The sequence below is a fragment of the Myodes glareolus genome, chromosome 18, assembly GCF_982192425.1.
Source record: "Myodes glareolus chromosome 18, mMyoGla1.1, whole genome shotgun sequence".
Taxonomy (NCBI): domain Eukaryota; kingdom Metazoa; phylum Chordata; class Mammalia; order Rodentia; family Cricetidae; genus Myodes; species Myodes glareolus.
This window is the reverse complement of record NC_142043.1, coordinates 38296051-38315010: the sequence shown is the minus strand read 5'-3', so window position 1 is coordinate 38315010 and position 18960 is coordinate 38296051. Positions and strand designations below refer to the sequence as shown.

The 18960-nt window shown below is 48.0% G+C and overlaps 1 protein-coding gene across 1 annotated transcript in view; it reads left to right on the top strand.

Annotated features, from left to right (window-relative positions):
- Positions 1 to 11984: 11984 nt before the first annotated feature.
- The window catches only part of Rfx8 (regulatory factor X8), a 60383-nt gene continuing 53407 nt past the window's right edge, over positions 11985 to 18960 (top strand). Inside the window, exons 1-2 of the mRNA XM_087897838.1 lie at positions 11985 to 12073; positions 14738 to 14861. Coding sequence (XP_087753964.1) covers positions 12009 to 12073; positions 14738 to 14861 — 189 coding nt within the window. The 5' untranslated portion in view covers positions 11985 to 12008. The remainder of the gene's footprint in view (positions 12074 to 14737; positions 14862 to 18960) is intronic.

The window sequence follows — 18960 nt, the reverse complement described above, 5'->3', positions numbered from 1 at the left end:
GTCTCAAAAAAAAAAAAAAAAAGGAAGAAGAGACTCGGGCTGCAAGCAGAAGATCAGAAGATCTGCCTGTTTCAGCAGATGAGGTGGGGAGGGAGTGGGCGTGGCTTGTCTCTTAAAGGGACAGAATAGATCATTACATTCCCATCTTTTTTTTATAATAAAAATGCAGGAGGTTAGGTTAAAGGAATTGGGGCGGCAGATTCGCAAGACTGTTTCCTGCTTATTTGTGGGTGTCGTCTTTGGGTGGGTGGGAGAACCTGAGAAAGCTGGGTGCTGGTCACATCCTGGCTTAGCTGGTCTGTTTGTTCCTGTCCGGTGTTTGTGGTATGGAAATGTCTGGTGTCTCCTCGGCAGGAAGACAAGCAAACAGAATGTTTATGCATGTCTACTGTCAGTGTGAGGCTGCTGTACTGATTTAGACATAATAGTGTATGCTGTAATTTCTGTAATAATTATTAACGGCTGAGAATCAGGTTATTACTGCCATTCAACTCCAGGAATTCTTTTCCAAATGAAGTGATAAAAATATTAAGTTAATCCAAAAGGGAGGAAGAAAATGGAGGAAGGTTTTTAAAGTTTTGTTACGAAATCAGCATCGTTAACCAAGACTGACAGACATCAGATAGTCTAATGGGTGGGGCATGTGGGTGGGGCAATAACAGGCGCTCCACACTGACTGTAGCCAAGGGAGGGAGGAGAGGAGACAGGGAAGAGTGAGGCAAGCTAGGGCAAATGTTTATCTCGCTGACTTTGGAATCCCTGGGGCCTTCTGACTTCCTCCTAAACATTTGCTGACCTCACAGTGTTTTCAAACATGTGCATTATCCAAAGAAGTCGTAATTCATAGCTGCCATCATTCAGTGACCCCAGTAAAATGGTTCTGCTCTCCAGGGAACCCTCAGCCTTCCTTCCTTGACTGGCCTGCAGGTTCACAGAGCCCCTGAGCCATCCACTGCCCCGTGAATGTCTGCTGGCAAAGCTGCTTTCTCTCCAGGAAGACAAGAGGCCTTTGTTGAATTTGAGGAACTCTCTTCCTGGCTTGAGACAGCTTTCCAAAAAGCGAGGGAGCTTGGGAGCTATTGTGCAAGTTTTCCTGTGCCGAGTCCCATGATAAATTGGGACTTTTGTTTTGTTTTGTTTTTCTTCCTTGCAGAGGAAATCAAACGCAGAGGCCTCTGTATGTCTGGCAGAGCCAACAAAGTCAGGAAGTTCAAGTGACAAGTGTCAGCTCCTGGTGGCTCCAAACAAAAGCAATACTCCCACCCCGAGAAACAGAAGCCATGACATTACAGCAAAAATCACACACACACACACACACACACACACACACACACACACACACACGGGTGCGTGCGCACACAATAACAAACCACAAAACACAGTCTTGAAGAAGCACAGCTTCCAGTTCTACCACTTCTGTGTGGGAGACGTTTCTCTTTTTTTTCAGCCATGCAATGAACACTTATTTGGCACACCCAGGTATCTGCTAATACCAGGCTAGTCCTAGCTAGTCCTCACTAGTGAGCAGGACAGTGACGCACAAAGCATGTGTTGTCAGAGTCCAACCTGTGCAATGCTACGACACACACGAGCCACAGGCAGGGGGTCAGCGAGAATGGGAGCCTCTGGGGAAGGCTTTCCATGCAAAGGGAGATTAGCTGAAGGAGCATGGGCCCCTAGGAGGAAGAGAACCCTTCCTTGCTGGGCAGAAAGGGCAGTTTATGCAGAGGCCAGAGCATGCAAATGTGTTGCTCCTCAAGGACCGGCCGGTTCTAAGCTTCAGGCACTGCATAGGTCAGTAGACGAGAAAGCATTTGATGAGTTTCTGTTTGTTCTGGTGTGAAGGATGGAAGCGGGTCACCACGCCAAGCACGCTCTGTGCAGTGGAACTGCATCTTAGCCTTAGTGTTAGACGTGAGCGTCTGAAGAGACTGTGACAGGGCAGCAATGATCCCATCACAGAGCGCTCATTCGGCACCCACGTTATTTCCGTTCTGATCTTCATCACTCCACCCCTAGGAATGACAGGAGATGGAAAAGATAGAGAAGGGGAGACGAAAAGAGAGAGTATAGAGAACTCCAGCCTTCCAGAGCCCCTGGGTGTGATGTGGGAGTCCCCTCTGTGTGTTGCTTGTATTGGTTAATGAATAAAGAAACTGCCTTGGCCTGATAGGGCAAAACTTAGGTAGGCGGAGAAGACAGAACTGAATTCTGGGAGGAAGGCAGCAGAGTCAGAGTGATGTCACAAATCTGCCAGACGTTGGGAATTTTACCCAGTATGCCACTGCCACGTGGCGATACACAGATTAATAGAAATGGGTTAAATTAAGATGTAAGAATTAGCCAATTAAGAAGTTAGAGGTAATGTTTTAATGAATACAGTTTCTGTGTGATTATTTCGGGTGTAAGCTAGCCAGGCGGCCGGGAACTAAACAAGCAGCTCCCTCCTTGCCACACTGAGGAACCCCCAAGGAAAGCCTGCCTGAGAGTGAGGAGGGCCCGTGAGGCTGGACTGACCAAGCAGAGGGTGGTCAGCTGTGTGCTGAGAGAAGGAGCAATAAAGTCTTTAACCCTGCACTTGGTGATCCCACGTATTCCCTGCAAAGTTGTTATCTTACCCTTGATTTAAAACTAAAATAAAGTAAAGCCCCCAGAGCCAAGCAAGTCCTTTGTGCTAAGTGTGTTCGGGCTTCCGAGTGTGTGCCAGCACGCTGAAACATGAGTTCCCATGCTAGCCGAGGAGAAAACCAGAGGATGTGTGTTTGTCCAATGGTGACTCAGGAATCGTGGCAGGAAGAGAGAACCCTCTCAGCCATCTGTTTCCTGCCAACTCAGGACAAATGAATATCAACGTGTGGGCACCCCTCTGCCACAAGTGAGAGGGAAAATGCCACCGACACCCTTGACAAAAGACACAGCCGGTGGAGCCCCGCCCCCACCAAAGCCATAATGCAGATCAGACCAAATCAACCGAATTAGAAAAAGCCCAGGTTTTACAGATATAAATGCTTCTGGATGGCTTTCTAACCCCTGCCCCCAGAGAGGAGATGGGAAAGGAAGATTGGAAAACCACCCATGTTGTTCTCTGGGGGTAGTTTAAATATCCTGTGGAAGTGGCCTTTAGCATCTCTGGGGAGGGGTCATCATTTGTCGGGCTTTCTTGTGGGTGGAGTCGGGAGGGGAGAGGGCTTGGGGTAGAACCTCCATCCGAACATCCCAGACTTTTTGGATATAGATGCCACAGACTGGGGTGTGGCTTCCATCCAAGCAGTCAGTAACACCCTCTACAAATGTAAACACATGCCTCCCACTGAGGCTGTCTCTTTTGAGATAAGACCCTTCCCATGTGAAAGAGAGAATCTCATTTTGCAACATAAAGAAGCAACATGCAAAGAAATCGGATATAAGACACATGGTATGATAAATGCTTCAGTACAGTATGATATGGTATCGCATAGTGTGATATGATACAGTGTAATATGATGTGGGATGCATGATGTGATATGATGTAATATCACACTGTTCAGTACAGTATGATAGGGTTTACAGAATACCAGACGATACAATACAGCATGGGGCAAGATAAAGCAATGGAAGAAACAACGTCCCCTTAATGAGACGTGCACGTATGGACCCCATAGCCTTCCTTTCTTCATACAAGAAAACTCCGTTGCTGAGCTGGACTCTTGTGGCTTCTAACTCAGAGAGTCCCACCTCCCCTTCCCCACCCTTTCCCCTCCATCTCCCTCCTCCGAGCTGTGAGGATTCCAAACTTGTCTGCCCTGTTGTTTTCTCGGTCTCTGTTGCCTGCTCCTCCTTCTGTGTCTGTTTGAGGTTCTCTAACACACAGGACCAAGAACCTACAAAAGCGACGCTAGGTCCCACAAAGGCAATGTTAAACAGGGCTAAACAATGCAACTTGAACCTTGCTTGTCTCTCAGACCTAGGGACCCGAGGGCTAGAAATGTTTCTACAGCCAAAGCCAGGGATGCTACTCCTGTGGGGACACCGGGACTTCCTCTTTTCTGGATGCAAGGAATGGAGAAGCAAGAGGCAAGCCATATCTTTTTTATTTATTTATTTTTTGTCTTCTCATAAATTTATTGAAGGCAGAGTTCCAAGTCTCAATATTCTTTTTAACATGTTTGAGGAGTTTTGAAACCAAAAAGAAGGGTGAACATCAAAGACCCAAACATTTTATGGCTATAGTAATACATAGCTAAGCAAGGGCTTGATCTCTTGTTTCTTTTCACATTTTTAAGACAATTTTAGTTTTTGAGACTAGTTAACAAAATTAAGAAAAGACTGCACAGGAAGAGTCAAACTCTCTGGTTAAAGTTTACCTTTATTAATTGCACATGATGTAATTCCCTAGACAGTTTCAAGAGTTCTCAGAGCATTACGTGAAACATCAGGTAAGTACTTATGTTAGAGAGCTTTTTGAATGAATTCCTGTTCTTTGTTGAGAACTATCTTTAACATGAATATTGTCATTGTTTAAAATAGCAACTAAGTATAAAACACACAAGTAATTTACTGGAACAGTTCTGTTCCTATTACAAGCACCAGCCATTATGTGTAGCTTATAAAAAATATGGATTATTGTTCACAGTTCTGAAGGATGGGGAGTTTAAGATCAAGGGATTAGCCTATTTGGATCTGGTGAGAACACTAGCTTTGCTTCCAAGATGGGATCTTTCTATAAAATTTTATTTATGCTTTTTGTTTGTTTTTGGTATGAGTGCTCCTTCTGCATGTACCCCTGTACACCAGAAGAGGGCATCAGATGCCATTATAGATGGTTGTGAGTCACCATGCGGTTGCTGGGAATTGAACTCAGGACCTCCGGAAGAGCAGAGCCAGCTCTTAATCACTGAGCCAACTCTCCAGTCCCCAAGATGGGATGTTGAAAACCGAACATGTGTAGCAGAAAGATGAAAAGATAGAAGCACATAAAGGGCAAAGCTTGTCATTTTTAAGACACTAATATTCATGAGGATGATACAATCACTGCCCCCAAAGGCCACACTTCTTAATACCCCCAACACAAGCATTAAGTTTCAACATCAAGTTTCAAAGAGGAACATTAAAGCTACAGTAGGTGTTATGATTTGAAAGACAAATGTCCCCCACAGGCTCATGTGTTTGAACATTTAATCCTCATCCGACAGAGGTGGTTTTTTGGGTCATGATGTTTTGGGGACTGTGGTCTGTCTTACGGACATGGCTTGCTGAGGTCTTTGAAGGTGAGATCCACCTCTGATTCCAGTCTAAGAGTGCTTCATGCTATCTACCAAGATTTGAGGAGATTATTCATGTTTAATTTTCCCTAAACATTTTTAAGCATGTTGGCTAGATCTGCGTGTGCGGAGGGCAACTGTCACTCAGAGATCAAGTCACAACACCCTTTGGAGTGAGTAAGACACACAGGAAGAATTGTGGGGAGGTGACAGGCACATGCAGGCACTGTCCCAGGCAGTTCCCTTCCAAGACTGCTGTCTGCATTAACCCCTTGTTCTTTTGGGCAATGCTTGTTCCATGGCAACCAGGGCATCCATATGATTGGGCATGGTTGGACCTCAGTACCCACCTTCCTCTCGTCTCAGATTTATTCCTGCATATTCCATGTCATTATAGGTCCCTGTGGTCCAGCTATACCCTGTAGGAGACCTGTACAGCTTTTTTCTTGTGTCTTTAACGAAAGGTGGTAGTTACCATGGATACCATAAACACAAACACTGCAGCACACCTTTACTGGGGTCTCCCAGCCCCAGCACACAGATGGACACAGGAGTTACCTGGAGAGCCACCGTGTGAGCGGGTGAGTGAACACCCTCCCCCGGCTCTGCACCTCAGGGCTGGTGTGGGAGTAACCCAGAACCTTCCCTTTAGAGCACAAATGACAGCTGTTAGAAGTTTGTCCCTTTGAAAAGGGGAACGCAAACCTGCTCAGATTAGCTCAAGTGGAATGGCAGTGTGTCAGGGGAGGCACAGAAACCACGTCGCCCTTCCCTTCAGGAGGGACAGCTGGGCTACTTGGAGTTAGAGAACTCTCAGGCATCTGTCTGTCTTGTGACCTCTTACCCCAGCTTCCCTGAGCAAAGTTTTGAGAGCTGTGCCCACGCTGAGTGGTTGGGCAGGGTGGGGATGGGTGGAGAGGTCTAACTGCGTGTCTGTACAAAGGCACTGTACACGCTGTCTGCACACATGTCCGTGCAAAGGCTCTGCACACACTGTCAGAAGCCTGGCACAGCTGTCACGTGTGAAAGCTGTACTTTAAAAGATGACCTTGGCCGTAGGAGTTGAGCACACCTAATCCAAACACGAGAAATCTGAAGGGCGCCAGAGACAGAACTTTCTGAGTAGTGGATGTCTTTCACCCAAGTACAACCCCAAACTGTATGTCTATGGCGTGTTTGAAATAGAAAGAAACTTTGTGCTTGGACTAGACTCCTTCCCATGCACAATATATATACAAATTATATATATAATATATATAATTATATATATATAATATATAATAATTTTATATATGCAAATGTTCCAAATTTAATAAATAAATCTAAAGTAAGAAATTCTTCTGGTTCCACCATTCAGTTAAAAGATTTAACCTGTATTTCCATCTTGGACTGGCTTTGCGGGGTCTTACCACTGGCAGCGTTTATGAAGGCAGGCTTCTGAAGCCTGCTTTACTGTAACCATCTGCAGACAGCCACTGGGAAAGTTCCAGCAGATGCCCTTGTAAATAATGCTTCCTTCCGACTTCCTTCTACTGGGGAATCCCAACGGGTAATTAGTAGGAGCATCCCACGGCCTACAGGAAGCTATCTCAAACACAGGCGTGATTTGAAGATGCTTCAGTTGAATTCATTTCACGGTGGGGTCAGTACGGGGAAATGATTCCATTCAAATTGATGGGAGCAAGCAGCTGCTTGGCTGTGTTCATACCGAAGAGTGAACCAGAGTGTAAGAGAGGAGGAAGATGAGTCAGGCTCCGGGGCTGTCACTTAAAATCCACTTTGCAAAGTAACCTCCCCGCCCTTAAAACCCGATAAACTAACATTTACACACATCTAAAGTCATTTAGTGTGTTTTTCACCCATTCTTTTAACTGTTACTTAACAAAATAGGCAAAGACGTAAGCCTTTGTGGGTAGTTATGAATGAAACGGTACCTAATTGCCTCCCTCATTTGACAGCTTTCATGCAACAACATATGAAGCCCCCGCCAGTCCTGCAAAGAACAGGAAACTGCTTCCCATCTTCATTTTGCCTGATTGTCTATCAGCCTTCTGGAGAAGACCTCTGCCAGTGTGCCAGCATTCAAACACATGACCCTCTGAGCTGTAATGTGCTCCGCATTCTGAGACAAAGGAAGGCAGTGCCTTCTCATTCCACACATTCTCTGAGTTCCTCTGCAGATAATGTTGTTTGTTATACCACACACAGCCAGCGGAAACAGAAGGGAAACAGGAGAAGGGAAAGAGACCTCTATGGCAAGTGGGCGTCTCTACGGTGCCCCGCATGAAGAGTGGCAGGGAGCCAGTCATCCCGTTATGTTTGTCTGAATAGTCCTAGCTACTTAGGGGACTGCGGTAAAGGGATCACTTGAGCCCTGGAGTCCCAGGCTAGCCTGGACTACATAGTGAGACACCCCTCCATGGGAAAGAGGGGATACTGTTAGATTTTCAGCATTCCTATTGCTTCCATCTGGGACAACACCCAGCTAGTAAGTGAAGAGCAGTTTTTACACTCCTGTGACATGCGGAGGTGATTTTCATTCTCTCCAATGGGCGTGTTTTACGCCAATATGATTTGAAAGCCTGCAGCCTGCCACTTTAAATAGTGTCTTGCACACCCAGACGGACAGTGAGAGCTGGGCCGTTCTCTGCAATGGCCCCTTTGTGCAGTTGCCTGCTTCACTGTGAAATTTCTGGGCGTTCCCTGTACTCATTAGCTTTATTTAAAACCTATCATTGCCTGGAGACACCTGGGTCCATTCTCAGAAGGCAAATAATTGCAAGAATTGAACAAAATTAAACACCCAGGATCATCAGAGGTGGCTTTGTGCAAGGATGAAGCACAGCTGGTGCTTCTTGGAAGGTGAATTGAGACTAATTGGATAATCTAGAAACCAATTAGCCTGAAGGGGGAAAGAGAGGTTGGTTTAGCGGTAAGAGAAGCATCCTCAGCGGGAGCAGGAAAGGCATTGTTCGCATGAAGGTGCAGCTTATGGAACCGAATTGCTGTGTGATAGAAACGTGCAGACTGAGTTTCATGGTCGTGGTACAGGACAGCAGAGAGAAGATGCTGAGCTGGAGTCAGAGGTGGGGCTTCTCTAGAATGAGCTAGAAGCGTGGGCCAGGCTGTCCCCTCTGCTGCAAGATCGGGGTTTCTTTCCGTCAGTTGCTGTGAATGAACCTTTGAAATGAAAATGGTCTGTAGATCTAATTTTGCTTAGCACTTAGGTAGCTGTGTGTTCAACTCGGATAAGAACCATCGATAGTCTGCTGATAAAATGTCACGGGCAAAGAGAAGTGTCCTTTGCATGTGTAGACCATGACGGCAGAGGCTCAGGATAAATCTCCTAAGAATGTCACTGTATTAGCATGTAGCTAGTCAAAGTCTGAATCTCTAACACGCTTGATCATAAAAGGACACAGGTGGCATCTGAAATCCATAGACCCTTGGGGAGTAGAAGGTAAATTGACCCCATGGCTCATTTCTAGAGTCCTCTAATTAACAGGCCTCAGTAGCTTGGGGTTACAATGAGTAATGTTTGCACTTCGCACCCTCTCTCACTGGAAGTAACATCTGGCAGAAACCTGCAGTCGTCCCAAGGGTCACGGTGTGCTGTCCCTTGTATTTTCAAAGTCCAGTCCCATGCCAGGAACTTATGGTCCTTGCGGCACAAGCAAATATTACAGAGTCAAGGTGGGCAACAAGAACCGGAATGACAAACAGACACTTGACTTGGTTCTGTCTATTTTCTAGGGGCCAGGACCTGGTGTCTTAAGACATTGCCTGAGTGATGAAGCAACATGTGAGGTAGTGTGGTGGCTTGAATAGGAATGGCCTCCACAGTGTTTGAATACTTGGTCCAAAGGGAGCGGCACTATTCAGAGGTATGGCCTTGTTGGAGTAGGTGTGGCCTTTTTGGAGGACGTGTGTCGCTGGTAGGTCTCAGAAACTCAAGTCAGTTCACTTCCTGCTGCCTGCTGATCTGGATGTAGAATTCTCAGCTCCTCCTCCAGCACCACATCTGCCTGCATGCTTCCCACCATGACAATAATGGACTAAACCTCAGAAAACAGTAAGCCAGCCCCAATTAAATGTTTTTCTTTATACAAGTTGCTGTGGCCATGGTGTCTCCTCACAGCAATAAAACATAACTGAGTCAGACCGGACCGGAAGGAGCCACGCCCTCTGTTTCCCTGAACCTAGGAGCAGGAGCCTCCTGCGTCACCTCAGAAAGCCCAGCCTCTGAGCACCACAGTGGCTCCTGTGGAAGCAGCAAAGGACCTAGCAGCACTTGGGGATTCAGGGGAAAGATGGCTGACTCTGAGACAGCTACCTTGCAGAGTCTTTCCCAGCACTTCATCTCTGTGTTTCCTGATGCGAATTCTTCCACGAAGCTGGCATTTTATGCCCCTCCCTCCATTCAGCAGTTTCTCCTAGGTGAGCTTGAGAGCGGCGTTCCAACGCGCTTCGTACCCGTGTACCCGCGCACACACAGCTGCCATTCCCTGCCGTGAGGGATGCTCTCCAGAGACGCGAAGAGTCTCAGCTCCTGACTCCGAGAGCTTGATGCAAGGCCACTTGACCCTAGAGATGGCTTTTGAAATCAGCCTTTCCTAAACAAAAACACCGAATGAAGAAGAAAAACGGCAACGGTGTCTCTTTTGGTGTCACTTGTGGACCGGGTTATTCTAACTCCCCCGACTCCCACCCACGCCAGCCCTGTAGATTCTCCCTGCTTCAAGACAAGGTTGAATTCACCCCAGTGTAGTGTGGTATCCCCGAGAAGGTCTGGATGCCATCCTGTCCCAGCTCCAGTGACCTAGTCACCCCTCAAGGTGAAGGTTCCTCCTTGGGTGTCCTGTCATTGCTGCTTTGGAACGGCCTTGAACCTGTCCCGTGATGATGGTGTTCCCGTGGAAGGGAGGCTGCCACAACCCGTGATGTGCCCCCGCATGGGAGGCAGTCGGCACTTCCACGTGCTTAATGGATTTCTGCTCTGTTTGCAGAAGTGGCTTTCAAATAGGTGCGTTACGGGGCAGATTGTTTCAAAAAGTGATAAGTATATATATCACATAAAACACTCTACTCATTTCTAACCGCACAACTCAGTAACATGAAGTACATTCACATGTTGTGCAGTGATCATCCATCCATCTCTGCAACGTTTCCATCATGATAGACTGGACTCCACGCTGACGGATGTGTGTCCCCTAGTTATCACCCTCTGCAACTACCCCTAGATAAGCACCAGCTATTTTTCTGTCTCGCTGAGTTTGATTACCCGACGTACCTCATATAAATAGGAGTACCCTTTCGACTCTTCCTCAATCAGACTAACAGTTTTAAAATCCATCCACATTGGAGCATGCGTCAGACTTTAATTACTTTTTAAGAATAAACACCAGCACATGGTTTGGCTATCCCACATTTTCTTTCCCCGTTTGTCTGTCCGTGGACACTCAGATGGTTCCCCCCACGGATGCTGTAAACTCAGCCACACATTTTTCAATGCTTGCTCTCTGTTTCTTTGAGTGTGTATCTAGAGCTGGGCACTACTCGAACATTTGATAATTCCACGGTTAGAGGAAAAGCCACACCGTTTCCCATAGCAACTGCTCCACTTTACATCCCTACCAGCAAGAAACCAGGGTCCAGTTTCTCCACATCTTCACCAACATTTGCTGTTGCCTAAGGACTTTTAAAAGTCATTCCAATGGGTACGGCCTAGGCTGGCCTCTCCTTAATGTCTAAAGTTGAACATCACTTTGGGTGTTTAGCAAACACTTGTGCATCTTCTTTGGAGAAAGGCATGCCCATGTATTCCATTTGTTTCTAAGTTGAGTTTTGATACCGTGTGAAAATGATTGTCAAATGTTTTTCATCTAGACTGAGACAGCGTTAGGAGACTCAGAAGCAGCGGGCAGTGGGTGTCACCTCCTGGCTGCTGGGCTCCTGCTGTGAGGCATGACATGTCTGTGGAGCATCACTGGGTACAACAGCCTATTTCCCCAAGAAAGAAGTGAACCACACACACACACACACACACACACACAGAGAGAGAGAGAGAGAGAGAGAGAGAGAGAGAGAGAGAGAGAGAGAGAGACTTGGCTCTGCAGGACAGGGAAGTACTTGGCCTGGCCGGCTCTGGGGATCTGTCTACAGCAGCAGTCACCTGAAGCTGCACACTGGCCTTACCTGGGATCTGCCTATCTATCTAGAATTCCAGGCCTGCAGGCCAGGCTGTTTTCAGCTTTTCAGTCACCTGGAATACAGCTTCATTCAAAGAGTGGCTTTTCCCAGGTCACCTCCACTCCCCATGCCCCACCCCGACCCGGACCAGTTATACTGAACCCCTTTGGAGGAAGAAGTTACTTGGACATCGGTATTTTTCAAAAGTGCCAAAATAACCAAATAATTTCCAAGTGCAGTCCAGTCGAGGACCTTTGGTGATCAAACACAACTCGCGACCTGGTTGGAATCATGTGTCTCGGTTATTCTTTCTTGCTTCCTGGCTTGATTCATTGACCCCAAGCTGGCTGCCACGGGGTGGGGTGGGGTGAGGGTGGGGTGCCTATCAGGCCTTAGATGGGGGGGGCGATCCTAACCCGCACCTCTGGCTGCAGGGCATGGGCCCAGCGTCCTCTTCCCTGGCGGCAGGGCTCCCCGCGCGCGCGCGCGCGCGTCCCCCGCGCGCCCCAGCTCTAAAGTAAACACGACAGAGGGGACCGGTGCTGCCCGCTCGCTGCCCGGCTGCAGCCGGCTAGACCCATGGCGGAGGCGGTGCCGGCCTCCCCTTCGGGCGGCCGCGGCCTGCACCGGGGCATCATCCAGTGGTGAGCGGCGGGGACATGGCCGAGGGCCGAGGGACAGGGCAGGTCGCAGGCCGGCGGGGCGGGGAGCCCAGGCCGAGGGAGAGAAGGAGCCCTGGTAGGTCGAGGGCGGGAAACCATGGCTGAGGACGCCGGTTCCCACACACGCGGTCCCGCATCTGCACTGGGCTCCAGTTTTACATTCGACAGTCCCCGTGGGCCACACTTCCCATGGGAAGCAATCCTGCTTGCCCCGGACCTAGGCCTGTTGGTAGGAGACCTGGAACTCAGGCAGGCGTTGGCCAGGGGAGGAAACGTTTCTTGGTTTTGCTGTTTGGTTTTTGGTTTTTCTCCTGGCGTAAGCTCTAGAATGAATGTGCCTAACTTAAAACAACTTTTAGCTTCAACCATGCATTCCATATTATTTGTGAAATTCATTTCTTGGCTCTTTAAATACAGAAAGAAAAAAAAAACTAGAAAGAAAAATACCCTCATCCCGTGGGACTAAACTCAAAGGGGTTTGTGGCTCTTTATAAATGGGGAAATAATTGAAACCAGTCCTCAGACTGTGGCTTTATAAGGTGACTATTATATATCAGCCTACGTTTTTCTTTTTGTAAGTTTTAAAAAAATCTTTCTCAGGGGAACCTCTTTTTAAAGAGTCACCTGAGTAAGAAATAGAAAAAAAAAATCAGAGTTTTATGGTTATAAATAGTTACTATTTTCCTCCAAAAAGAATTATGGTCTTTCTCATCCTGAATGAGAAAAAACATCACCGTGTGACCAGGTCCCCTTGTACGCCTCCTCAGCAGGAAGAGCCAACTTGGTACCTCAATTCACTGCTTCAGCTCACCAATGCGTGTCTGGGGTTTTGAATTTTGCTATACAGATTTGAAAGAATGATTATAAAATTTAAAATACTTGGGCATCCTCCTTAGGTGGCTTGGGGCTTGGAGCAAAGCAGGTGCCCCAAATCCCTTTCAGAGATAACTGATGTCTTCAAGAGGTTTAGCAGAAAGTCCAAATCAAGTCCCACGCCCAGAATTTTTAAGTAGGCAGGCCTCTGCTGACATGACCTTCAGGGCTGGGAGAGGGGCCTGGAAAACTTCAATTCACTTAGCATTAGCATTCAGAACACCGCCTATCTAAGGTAGATAGCCTTGGGGTGGAAAAGACCAGGCTTCCCAAAGAGAGGGGTAGATGGATCTACAGAGAGAGCAATGGCCAAGAGCCAGGGCCCTGGGAAGCTCAGGAGAGGGTAGGGTGGGGCCTTAACTGTTGTCGAGTGGAAGAAGAGCCATGTTTCTCCTTTACTTCACCCTTTTCTTCCAGTCAGTGATTTGTTAGGTGGGACAGCAATGATCTGTTAGTCAAGCGGGATCTTTCTGGGACATCAGTGCTGTTGTCGTCTGCTCATGGTGAATTATTCCCAGGAGAAAAGTCGGGATGTTGGCTAGTCTAGGGGAATGGAAGGAAGAGGTTTCCATTTCAGAGACAGGAAAAGACCGTCAGGCTGGGAAACATAAGAATGGGTACAGACCCTCAGGACATAGCCGGGATGGGCCCCAGCATCCAGAACCGCAGACAAATACAATGGCATTTTGGTGGCACAATGGCAGCCCCTTAACCAGAGTGCCTGTGGTAGTTTTGCCTCACATCCTCTCCCCAGAGCCACATGTGGTAGAGGTCAGGCTTACCACAGCAGTTTCTCCTTGGGGTTGCGCTCCCAGGGGGCAGTCTGCTAACACCTCCAATACCTATGGCTTTCTCGCTTCTGCTTGGCATTATGATGGGAGAGATAAAAATGGCAATCCCTGAGAAAATAAAGTTATTGAAGAAATGGCTTGGGGGGCTGGAGAGATGTCTCAGTGGTTAAGAGCATTGCCTGCTCTTCCAAAGGTCCTGAGTTCAATTCCCAGCAACCACATGGTGCCCTCTTCTGGCCTGCAGACATACACACAGACAGAATATTGTATACATAATAAATAAATAAAAAGGAAAAGAGAAAAAAAGAAACGACTTCCTCTGATTCATGGCTCCTGCAGAGGTTCCAGTCCAGGGTCAACCGGCCCCATAGTTTTGGTGTCTGCAGCAAGACATAGCATCATGGAGAGTGTCTGGAGAGCCATGATGCTGATGGCAGTCATAAAGCAGATGGGGGGTCCTAATATCCCCTTAAAAGGCTTAATGTCCTTATACCAGTCCCTCCATCCCCCTGTCTTAGCACATAGCAGGCGGTGGCCAAGCTCTTAGCCTGTGGGCCTCTGGGACCAATTAACACCACACCCTCCCACCTGCCTTGACTCCTTGAGTGTACCCTGTGGTATTAGTTCGTTGCTTTACCAGGTAAATAATCCTCTATCCTGTAGTTACGTAGACCTTAGCTACAGCCTCTGAAAAGATTCATCCGACAGTACCTACTTTTTAGCCTGTAACTTCCCCTCCAATAAACCCCCCAGCCTTACAGTGCTGACAACTGGAAACCCATAGTCTGAATTCCTACCACTGGCCCGAGGACAAAAGAGATCATTTCCTCTGCTGCCTGTGAGCTTCTGCTCCCTCCCGTAAGCTAGAGGGGGTCATTTGGCTGGACCCACATATGTGGCCGGTCATGGGTTTTGACAGAGTGTCCTACTCCAGAAAAATAGCTGCCAATTTCCTGTTTCTGGTTCCCCTCTGTCTCTGCAGGCTAGTTGACAATTTCTGCGTCTGCGAAGGGTTCAGTGTGCCTCGATGTCTCATGTATGAGATTTATGTGGAGACCTGTGGGCAGAGTGCTCAGAACCAGGTTAACCCAGCAACATTCGGAAAGGTAAGTACGGAGACCTCGCAGAGCTGTGTTCATGCAGACATTTTGTTTTGTAAGTTACAGCCCCCTAGGGGGGCGCTTAAGTGTGAAGATACATTCAGAGAAATGTTGTCAGGTTATGTGGTGGTTCAAACAGGCTGAGGCAGGTTCAGTGTTGCTGATGGCAAAGCCTTATAGGACCCCATATATGTAGACCCTTGCTGACTGCCTCTAAGGAAAGTCTAACACGCATTTGGATTCAATGGGGTCTCTACAGGTCTCATGGGCTTTGTTCTCAGGAGCCACCACACAATACCCTTCATTTGTATTGAAAATCCTCTTTCCATACCCACGGTTTCCAGGGGTTTGGGGGAAAGTTGAAGTACTCTTTTGGTGACAACCCCAACATTCGCCAAAGAGCTTGGTCTGCTAGGAGCTTCCTCCTGCCTAGAAGTGCCGCAGCTCCCAGAACACAGTTCTGAACCACTCTGGTACCCAACAGATGGCTGCTTCCTGCACTTCAGCTGGGCTCAGAGAACTCCTTGGCTTTGGAAGTTAGTATTCATATCCAAGAATTTCTTCGGAGAACACTTAATACGCAACAAAATTACAGGATGAGATCCTCTTCATTCCACAGATCTTATGAACAACTCCTTAAGGGTAGACCCTACTTTTTAGATGCTGGGACTGCAGTGGTGAGGTTGACAGAGAACGAGCCACCGCACTCTAGGTGTTCAGGCCACCAGGCCTCGGCAGGGATCCTCGGGGGTTGTTTTATTGCTCACAAAATAAACCTGGAGGGATGAAAGCCAAGGGTCCCACAGCTGGCCACGATGCAGGATCTAGCCTCCTGAGGCAGGCACAGAGTTCTCTCCGCTTATTGATGTCACTAAAATAGACCCTAGAGCATGGAGACATCGGCGATCACCTGGTCTGAGTGATGCCCAGACCAAGAGGAGCCTTCTAAGCACCTTACCTTGTCTGTGGACTTCATCTGAGAACAGTGTGCCCTCCCTAGGCTGAGACCTAGAGCTCAGTGAAGAAGAGCACATTTCTGCAAAGGCGAGGGTGCCATTCCTCCAGACAACACAGCGCAGGCCACGATTTGTCGTTCGGCCAGCAGAACACAGACGGATGAAAATCACTCACCTCCTCCCTCCTCAGGGGTCTGGGCACAGTCGGCAACCTGCACCGCATAGCCAGGTTGATCTTAAAGGACTAGGTGAGGAGCTTGTTCATGGGGGCCACAGAGCTGCCAGTTATGTTTTTGCCCTATCTCTGTAAGGGTCCTTGTGTACACAGGATTGGATTGCTTTAGGGTGTTCTTGGCTCGCTGGTGAATGGATAGCCTGATGGTTAAAAAATGAATCGTTGTCGTCATCATCTTGTCTGGATAAGAAAACGAAAGAGCCTGTAAAGACAGAAGAACTAGATCAACTGGAGAGATGGCTCAGGAGGAAAGGTGCTTGCTTGCTGAACAAGCTTGGGAACCTGAGTTCTGTCCCTAGCATTCATGCAAAAAGCTGGATGTGGTGGGGTGCGTGTCTGTAACACTAGGAGACAGAGAGAGGCGGGTCCTGGGGGTTTATTGGCCTCCATATCTATTATATTTAGATCTACCCTTCCAACTCAGTTCTCACAGCTGAAGCTCCCAGTCTTTGAGGACCCCTCTGTGCTTGGAATGTGTGGTCGAATCTTCCAGTGTGGCTGCTGCTTGAATGAAGAAAGCAACTGCCCTTATTGCCATGCCTCTGTCAGGACTACTCTTGGCTCCTAAAAGGCCAGCTTCCTGCCCATCCATTTCGTCGTGACTTCAGTTTGTGGCTATTCCCCCCTAAAAGTGGCTTCAAGGATGCCACCCACTGCCTCCCAGTGCCGCTCAGTACCACATTGTGCCTCTAAAGTGTGCTCAGACACAGGACTGTTTTCTTCTTCTTTGTTTGTTTTCCATTTGTCTTTTCCATTTTCTTTGGGGCTTTATTCCTTCTTGTCATTCCCTTAGTTCCACTGCAAATTTGTCACCAACAAAAATAAATATTTTTCTCCCATAAGTGAGCATGAAGTTTGCTCTCCCGAGACTGTTTTATAAGCTGTAAATACTGCATGAAAATAAGCAGACCAAAACCAAAGCGGAAAACTACACTCAAGGTCCCTTTATCACCAGATCTTATGGGATGACTCAGAAAGGTTTTCCAGCCCACTGAGAATTCCCCACCTGCTTTCATGCAGCCCAAATGTCTGCGATTTCACCACTCAGAATTTTAGGGAACAGCATCAAAGACGCTGCGGAGTACTGAGTAGCCTGGCATCGCCGCCTTCTCTTATCTGCCCGCCTGCCAGTCTTCTCAAAGGGAAGTGGGTGACGTCAGCAGGGCATGATCTTTCCCTGGCTAAGACTGCAGCGACGGCTTCCTTCTCATCTCTCTGAATGGTGTTGTTAGAGGTTGTTCAGTTCTAGAAAATTCTCTTCCACCTCCTTTTAAGATCTAGGGAATCTAGCTCAGCGGGAGAGTTCTTGCTTAGCATGTGGAGCCCCTGTGTGTCCAGTCTGTGCACCAAACAGAGAGAAAGATGTTGTTGTGGGTTGTTAGACGGCAGTACATTCCAATGGAAAGAAATGAGACTCCGGTGTCTGACCTCCACATTTATTTTGAATTCTTTGTCTTAATATTTCCCTTAGAATCCACTCCCCAAGATGCCAAGGCTCTAACATTAAGTTTGGCAGGCAAGTTGCCTGGAGAATAGGCCAGTGGAATGGGACTGATTGTTGGGAATGTATCCTGTGTCAAAGCTCTGGCTAAATGGGGAAGGGAAGGGAAGGGGAAGAGGATATGACCACAAAGCATGTTTACAAGAGAAACAACAGAATATCCAATTCTCACTTCCTCCCTCCTCCCCTGGGAACTGAGCTGATTCCCAAGGAGTTCCTGCGCAGATGATTCGAACGGGCATCCAGTGCGCGCGATGCGCATTCTGGCCGCAAATGATATCTTCCATGGATCGGGGAGTTTCCGGAGGCCGACTTCCTCTGCTAAAATAACACTGGATGAATGTTTTTCTGATTAGGAAAGAATTGCATCTCCGTCGTGGGCAATGTGGAAATGGAAAAGTGCTAAGAAGGGGAAAATAAATGCTGGCTGTAGCCTCCCTTTCGAAGGTATAGCCACGGGCGTGGTCCGTTTGCACACGCATGCACACACACCTACGTGAGCAGCAGGAGCTGGGGGTAGTCACAGACTTTATTCTCGTGTCCCTGTCACTGTGTTCCTGGTGCTCTCCTAGCACTCTCTTGTGAGCAGGCAGCAGGCCTCCCTAGAAACCCTAGGCGACAACTTTGCTTGAAATGTCCAGTCTCACATAGTGTCCGAGCCCTAATACAGCTTCCAAGTGGCCTGGTCTCCCCCATTTCCCATCTCTGGGGCATGCCGCAAAGAACCAGGTGTGGGAGCCTGTTTCCTGCATCCCTGCCTCACTCAGTTGCCAGGTGTTGGTTGAACATTTCTGGGAGGAAGGACCAAGAGTTCCTTTAAAGAGCCAGCTGGACCCTTTTTTTTATTAAAAATGATTTATTTATTTTTATTTTATGTGCACTGATATTTTGCCAGCATGTTTGAGGGTATGGGTTCCCCTGGAACTGGAGTTACAGACAGTTGTGAGCAGTCATGTGGGTGCTGGGAACTGAACCCAGGTCCTCTGCAAGAGCAGATAGTGCGCTTAACCGCTGAGCCATCTCTCCAGCCCCCGCTGGACCCTCTGGTGACGGCTTCTTCAGTGCCTGCCTTGAGTGCTTCTCATCACGTGTCCCTTGGCTTGGTAGATAAGTTTTCTGGTGGAGCCCGCTGGAGTCTGCTTTCTTCGTGTTCTGCAGTGATACAGGAAAGTCTCCACTCTCCCCAACTCCAGCTTTATCACACATGGCTAACTTCTAGCCGCAGGAAGTTCTTGGCTGTTCTTGGCCTGAGCAGACGGTGGGTGGCGCCCACGGAACCAGAGCCGTAGCTTTTCTCTCTCTCTTTAAGCACCAAGGCCCTTCTTGTCCTACCCACGTGAGTTCTGGCTTGTCACGGAATGGCAACAGGAAACACTGTGAGTGACTGGACCACCCTTCCTACACACCTCTCGC